The sequence below is a fragment of the Portunus trituberculatus genome, chromosome 43 (genome assembly GCF_017591435.1).
Source record: "Portunus trituberculatus isolate SZX2019 chromosome 43, ASM1759143v1, whole genome shotgun sequence".
Taxonomy (NCBI): domain Eukaryota; kingdom Metazoa; phylum Arthropoda; class Malacostraca; order Decapoda; family Portunidae; genus Portunus; species Portunus trituberculatus.
Genome location: NC_059297.1, coordinates 22,936,690 through 22,944,189, shown reverse-complemented (window position 1 = coordinate 22,944,189; position 7,500 = coordinate 22,936,690). Strand labels below are relative to the sequence as shown.

Below are 7,500 nucleotides of genomic sequence, written 5' to 3'. Positions count from 1 at the left end.
TCCAGAATGGTGTCCATTGTGGATCTTGAAGTGGTGTCCTTTATGGATTTTGATATGTCCACTATGGCTCCTTCCTTCTTGGTCACTGTGCCTCTTAGTGTTGCGTCCACTGTGGCTCCTGGAGTACTGTCCATTGTGGCTCCTTCCTTCTTGATCACTGTGGTGCCGGTGGTGATGTGTACTGTGACTTTTGCTGTGGCTTCTAGAGTGTTGTTTACCGTAGGTTATTCCTCCAGCGTCACTATGTCTCCTGACATGGTGTCCACTGTGACTCCTTCCTTCGTGGTCACTGTGTCTTGTGGCATGGTGTCCACTGTGGCTCCTTCCTTCATGATCACTATGGCTCCTGGGATGGTGTCCACTGCGGCTCCTTCCTTCTTGGTCACTGTGTCTTCTGGCATGGTGTCCACTGTGACTCTTTCCTTCGTGGTCACTATGGCTCTTGGCATGGTGTCCACTGTGACTCCTTCCTTCGTGGTCACTGTGTCTTGTGGCATGGTGTCCACTGTGGCTCCTTCCTTCGTGGTCACTATGGCTCCTGGCATGGTGTCCACTGTGACTCCTTCCTTCGTGGTCACTATGGCTCCTGGCATGGTGTCCACTGTGGCTCCTTCCTTCGTGGTCACTATGGCTCCTGGGATGGTGTCCACTGTGGCTCCTTCCTTCGTGGTCACTATGGCTCCTGGCATGGTGTCCACTGTGGCTCCTTCCTTCGTGGTCACTATGGCTCCTGGCATGGTGTCCACTGTGACTCCTTCCTTCGTGGTCACTATGGCTCCTGGCATGGTGTCCACTGTGACTCCTTCCTTCGTGGTCACTATGGCTCCTGGGATGGTGTCCACTGTGGCTCCTTCCTTCGTGGTCACTATGGCTCCTGGCATGGTGTCCACTGTGGCTCCTTCCTTCATGATCACTATGGGTCCTAGTATGGTATCCACTGTGGCTCCTTCCTTCATGATCACTATGGGTCCTGGCATGATGTCCACTGTGGCTCCTTCCTTCATGATCACTATGGGTCCTGGCATGGTGTCCACTGTGGCTCCTTCCTTCATGGTCACTATGGCTCCTGGCATGGTGTCCACTGTGGCTCCTTCCTTCGTGGTCACTATGGGTCCTGGCATGGTGTCCACTGTAGCTCCTTCCTTCATGGTCACTATACCTCCTGGTATGGTGTCCACTGTGGCTCCTTCCTTCATGATCACTATGCCTCCTGGCATGGTGTCCACTGTGGCTTCTTCCTTCTTGGTCACTATGACTCCTGACATGATGACCACCATGGCTTCTTCCTTCATGATCACTATGGCTCCTGGCATGGTGTCCTCTGTAGCTTTTTCCTTCATGGTTACAATGGCTCCTGGTGTGGTGTTCTTTGTAGGTCCTTTCATGGTCACTATGGGTCCTGGCATGGTGTCCACTGTGGCTCCTTTCGTGGTCACTATGGCTCCTAGTGTGATGTTCTCTGTGGCTCCTTCCTTTGTGGTCACTATGTCTCCTAGCATGATGTCTGCTGTGGCTCCTTCCTTCATGGTCACTATCGCTCTTGACGTGGTGTCCACTGTGTCTTTTGGCTTGGTGTCCACTTTGGCTTCTTCCTTCACAGTCATCACTCTTGGCATGGTGTCCAGAGTGGCTTTTGGTGTGTCCATTGCGACTCTTTCCCACATGGTCACTGTCAGTCTTGGTGTGATGTCCGTTATGGCTTGTGGTATGATGTCTACCATAGATTATGTGATGATGCTTACTGTGTGATTTTCCTTCACGGCATATGTGACCATTTTCATGCTGTCCTCTGTGCCTTATAGGATATCCACTGTGGATCTTTTCTCCAGTATCACTATGGCTCCTTGCCTGATGTCCATCATCATGGTCACTATGACTCCTTGTATGGTCTACACTGTGTCTCTTTTTCTTATGGTCACTATGGCTCCTTGAGTGATGTCCACTGTGGCTCATTTCATGATGACTGTGCCTTCTTGTGTGGTGTCTAGTGTGGCTTCTTTCATTAGAGTCTGTATCACGTTTTGCATAGTGTTCAAAATGAATCTTAGGGTGATGTCCAGTGTGGTCTTCTCTTACTTTATCACTATGGTCTCTGGTGTGACGTCCACTATGGCTCTTTCCTTCATGGTCAACAGGGATTTTGGTTTTGTGTTCACTGGGAGGTCTTCCTTCATGGTAACTATCGCTCTTGGTGTGATGCTCACTGTGGCTTCTGGCGTGGTGTCCATTGTAGCTCTTGATGTGATGTTTATGATGACTTCTTCCTTCTTCATCTTTGTGACTCGTGGCGTGGTGTTCACTGTGACTTCCTCCTTCATGGTCACTATGGCTCTTTGCATGGTGTCCACTGTGGCTCACATGGTGTTCACTGTGGCTCTTGGTGTGGTGTCCACTGTGACTTTTTCCTACTTGGTCACTGTGACTCTTGGTATGGTGTCCATTGTGGCTCTTGGTACGGTATCCACTGTGGCTTTTTCCTTCTTGGTCACTGTGGCTCTTGGTATAGTGTCCATTGTGGCTCTTGGTGTGATGTCCACTGTGACTCTTGGTGTAGTGTCCACTATAGGTCTTGGTTTGATGTTTAGTATGACTCTTGGTGTGGTGTTTATTATAGCTCGTTTCCTCATGGTCACTTTGGCTTTTGGAATGATGTGTACTTTGGATCCTGACTTGATGTCCAGTGTGTCTCCTCACTTCGTGGTCACTGTGGCTTCTGTAGTGGTGTCCATTGCGGCTCCTGGAACAATGTCCATTGTGTCTTCTTTGTTCATGGTCTTTTTCTCTCTTGGTGTAGTACTTATGTTTGTGGTTTTCACTGTGGCTTTTTCCTTCATATTCTTTGTGGCTCCTGATATGGTGTTCACTGTGACTTCTGGTGTGGTGTCCACTGTGGCCCCGGGTGTGGTGTTCACTATAGCTGCTGGTGTGGTGTTCACTGTGGCTCCTTTCATGATGACTGTGTCTTCTTGTATGGTGTCCACTTTGGCTACTTCCTTCATGATCACTATGGCTTTTGGCATGACCATCACTCTGCTTTTTGGTATGGTGTGTGATGTCACTTCTTCCTTCATGGTCACTATGGCTCTTTGTCCATTGTGCAGTTTGGCTTTTAGACTGCTGTCTGCAATGAGTCTTTTTCCCTAGTTCACTGGGGCTCTTTGTGTGGTGTCCATTTCCACTGTGACGACTTTTTTCATGTTCACTGTGGCGTGTGACATGATGACATTTGCGGCCCATAGCACCGTGTCCATTTTTCCTAGTAACATGATGTGCACTGTGGTTTACATCTTCATGGTCACTGTGGCACTTAGTGTGGTGTCCATTGTCAGTTTTTTCTTTTTGATCACTTTGCCTTTTTCCTTCATGGTCACTGTGTCTCCTGCCATGGTGTCCACTGTGACTTCTTCCTTCCCAGTCACTGTGTCTCCAGGCATGATTTCCACTGAATCTCCTTCCTTCCTGGTCACTGTTTGTCTGGACATGGTATCCACTGTGGCTCCTTTCTTCTTGGTCACTGTGTGTCCGGGAATGGTGTCCTCTTTGGTTCCTTTCATCCTGGTGACTGTGTGTCTTGACATGATGTCCACTGTGGCTCCTTCCGTCTTGGTCACTGTGTCTCCTGGTATGGTGTCCTCTGTGGCTCCTTCCTTTATGGTCACTGTGTGTCCTGAAATGGTGTCCTGTTTGGCTCCTTCCATCCTGGTCACTTTGCGTTCGGGCATGATGTCCACTGTGGCTCCTTCCTTCCTGGTCACTGTAACTTTTGGGCTGATATTCACTGTGTCCCTTTTTTTCATGATCACTATAGGTTTTGACATGACTTTGTGTTCTGGCACGATGTTCACTGTGGCTCCTGGTATGATGTCTGGTATGGTTCCTGGTGTTATGGCCACTGTGCCTTCTGATATGATGTCCGCTGTGGCTTCTGATGTGGTTTCCACTGAAGTTCCTAGCGTGGTGTCCACTGTGTCTCCTGGCATGATGTCCAGTGTGGCTTGTTCCTTCATGGTCACTGTGGCTCCTGATGTGGTGTCCTCTTTGATTCCTGATGTGTCCACTTCGGCTTCTTGAGAGATGTCTATAGCTCGTGTCATCTTCACTGTGGGTTCTGGCATGGTTTCCACTGTCACTTCTAGAAGGGAGATCATTTTGACTTCTTGGGTGTTGTCGGCTGTGTCTCTGGGCTGGTGTCGACTCTGACTTTTGGAACGGTGTCTGCTGTGGTTCGTGGAGTGGTGTCTACTTTGACTCCTGGAGTGTTGTCTGCTGTGGCTTGAAGGTTGGCTGCTATGGTTTCTTGGCGGCTGTCTGCTTTGGCTACTTGTGTGATGTGTAGCTGGTGTCCTTGAGTGCTGTCTAATTTGGTATATTTCCTGGAGTCCGATATGGTGATCACTGTGACTAGTATGGCTCCTGGACTTCATGTCGCTGGGGCTGCCAGTATGGTAATCGCTGTGGCTTCGCAACTTCACATCAGTAGGACTCTTAGTACTGTCACTATGAATTCTTCGGTGGTGGCCATTATGATTTCTGTGGTGGTGGTGGTGATGATGGTGATGGTGGCAATGATGAGGGCAGCGATAATGGCAGTGATGGTGGTGGGGTTGTCTTTGGTGATGTCTGTGGTTGAGGGAGTGGTTGGGATTGTTGCCATGGCTGTGGCCTCGAGGATGGTCATCGTGGGTCTTGAGATGGTCACTGCGGCTGTGGTAGTCACTCTGGCTGCGGCTCATCTCGGTGCTGCGGGAGCGTCGATGCCGGTAGAGAGGATGTGGACTTTGGCTGCGACGTTGTAGAAAAGTGTGGTGTGTGCTGAGGCTGCGTCGCTGTCTATAGCTCCTGCGTGGGGCACGACGTCGCGTTTTGCGGGTCCGTGTCGTAACTGCAGGGCTGAACCAGTGCCGTCGCTCTGGTTTCAGATGGCTGCTAGGTCTAGGCTGTGGACTGCGACTCTTTTTTGCATCCCTTCTCCTTCGAGGACCTCTAGGAGGCGGTCGGCGATCACGGCGTGGGCTGGGGCTGAACCAGTGGCGTTTCCCGTGCGGGCTACCACTGCGAGGGCGTGGGCTGAGCCATGGTGGTCGGCGACGGTGTGGTGGACTGTGACTAATCTTTCGGCGTGAACTGCGACTGTGCTTCTTCCTACTAGGCCTTGGGCTTCGACTGTCACTGAACCAGTGGTGGCGGCGACGAGGGGAACTGGTGTCCTCTTTCCTCTTGCGAGACTTGCGACGACTCCTGCTGCGACGATGGCGGGCGTCTGGGGGACTGCGACTCATCCAAGGGGGGCGTCGAGGGCTGTGGCTCATCCATGGAGGCCGCCTGGGACTGTAGCTCTTTCCTCGTCGGCCTTTCTTCTTGCGTCCTCTTGGGCTGTGGCTAAACCAGTGGTGATGGATCCCATCTGCCCCTGGGTGACTTCTACTCCGACGACGGCCCAGAGGCTTGGGACTTTGACTGTGGCTGGGCCATTGACGACGGCGGCTTCGACGTTTAGGACTGGGGCTTTGTGGACGCCGTCCCTGGGAGTTGCTGTGAGTTTCTGGGTAGCTTGCTGTCGGGGGGCTTCGGTGTGTCGGTGTTGTGGTGCGGTGAAGACTGTGGCTGCGCCTTGCTGGATGTGAGGTGGAGACAGTCTGGGTTCGGGATCGTCTCCGTGAGGACCTGTCCACGCTGTTGCTTCGGCTGCGTTGTTGACGCATGGAGCTTCGTGGCAGTGATGGAGATGCTATAGATCCGGTGTGGCAGTTATGATGTAGCTGGTTGTGGCAGTGTTGTGATGAGGTGAAGCTGGTTGTGGCAGTGATAGGCTGAGGTTCGCTCTGGCAGTGGCTTGTAGCGTATATGTGATGTGGTCCAGTTGTGATGGTGACGTTTTGGATGACGTGTGACGGCTGGAACCACGGAAGGGGGCTGTGGGGCTGTGATGCGTGTGGCAGTGGAGGTGCCTGTGGGGTGATGATCGTGTGGCCCGCTTTGGTGAAGGCTGTGGTGAAGGCTATGGGGCCAGCTGTGGTAAAGGCTGTTGGATTGGCTGTGCTGAAAGCTGTGGTGCCGGCTTTGCTTGGGATTGATGGGGATAAGGGGGCTGGCAGTGGTAGACTGTTGGAGGCTGCGATGTAGACTTGAAAACCGTGAGGTTGGCACTAGTTTGAAGGCTGTGGTGGCTGTGATGGAGGTTTTAGGTGTTGTGGCCACTGGCTGAGGTTGGTTCAGCTGTGAAGACTGTTGAGGACTGTTTGGAGATCTGGCCGCGGGATGGGGAGTTCAGGGGCAGCCAGCTGTGATGGAAAATTTAGCGAACTGTGGAGCAGGTCGGGGAGTGTGGGGCCGGCTGTGGCTGTGGCTGGTGTGGCGGTGGTGCGGGCGGTGACTGGGGCAGGCAGGGCGGCGGGCGGCGATGTGGTGTGGATCGATCGCGGGTGTACGAGGCTGCCTCGAGCTGCTGGCGGGGCGTGCGCCGTGAGGCCGCCGTACTGTTCCGTGCTGTGCCAGGCCTCAGTCCAGCTCTCTCGCCCGCTACAGCGCCACAGTGGTTGTTTCAGTGCCACAACCAACAGCGTCAGGGTGACACAAAGCAGACTCTTGAGGACGGCCGCACACCTCTGCCGCAGCCGGTAGGACTTCAGCCGTACATCAGCCTTGTGTTTTCACCTTACTGAGCCACCTCATAGTGTTGCCCTCACTCACCTTGGCCTGTCCTCGCTGTCTCCCCTTAACTCTCCTCACCCCGGCAGCCTCACTCCCTCACCGCCCGTCCCTCGCTCCAGCCTGTCTCCCTACTCCATCCCCAGTGCTTCCTTCCTCAACGCCTTCTTTGTGGGTGTCATCCTTTCACCTTCCACCACTCCATCCAGGCTGTCTTACTTCACTTTCCCTTCACACCCTGCCTTCTCCTCCCCCTTTCCCTATGTTCTCCCATCACCCCTGACTTTTCCCCTCGTCTCTTAATTCTTGACCTTTCTCTTGCATGTCTCGTTATTATTACATCTTGAAACACACACACACACACACACACACACACACACACACACACACACACACACACACACACACACACACACACTCTCTCTCTCTCTCTCTCTCTCTCTCTCTCTCTCTCTCTCTCTCTCTCTCTCTCTCTCTCTCAAACGAACGCTATTATAATTGGCAAAAGCTATAGTCTTACATAATTGTATTTGTTGTGACGCAACCATGAGTGTGTGTGTGTGTGTGTGTGTGTGTGTGTGTGTGAGAGAGAGAGAGAGAGAGAGAGAGAGAGAGAGAGAGAGAGAGAGTGGAGGTGAACTTACACATTTCTCCATAAGTCCTCCTCCTCCTCCTCCTCCTCCTCCTCCTCCTCCTCCTCCTCCTCCTCCTCCTCCTCCTCCTCCTTTCCTGTCACTCATATCTCCTTCCCTCCTCATATTACCATCCTTCCTCTTCTTCCTCCTCGTCCTGGTCCTTGTTCTCCTTTCCTTCCTTCTATCGTTTCCCTCCCACTCTTTTATCCTCCTCCTC

General features: G+C 52.5%; 2 protein-coding genes across 16 annotated transcripts in view; one reads left to right on the top strand and one right to left on the bottom strand.

Annotated features, from left to right (window-relative positions):
- The window catches only part of LOC123518375 (endophilin-A-like), a 174,044-nt gene that overhangs the window by 32,234 nt on the left and 134,310 nt on the right, over window positions 1–7,500 (top strand). For 3 of the 15 annotated variants that reach the window (XM_045279171.1, XM_045279172.1, XM_045279163.1), the window contains exon 1: window positions 6,470–6,617. The exons of 8 other annotated variants lie outside the window; for them this stretch is intronic. The gene's annotated coding sequence lies outside the window, so the exon portion shown is untranslated. Of the gene's footprint in view, window positions 1–6,469; window positions 6,618–7,500 lie in introns of those variants that run through there. 4 more of the 15 variants (XM_045279169.1, XM_045279168.1, XM_045279177.1 and 1 more) reach the window with 2 other exon arrangements.
- LOC123518007 (endo-1,4-beta-xylanase B-like) lies at window positions 225–1,646 on the bottom strand. The gene has a single exon (XM_045278508.1). It carries the CDS (start codon window positions 1,644–1,646, stop codon window positions 225–227), a length of 1,422 nt encoding a protein of 473 aa, XP_045134443.1.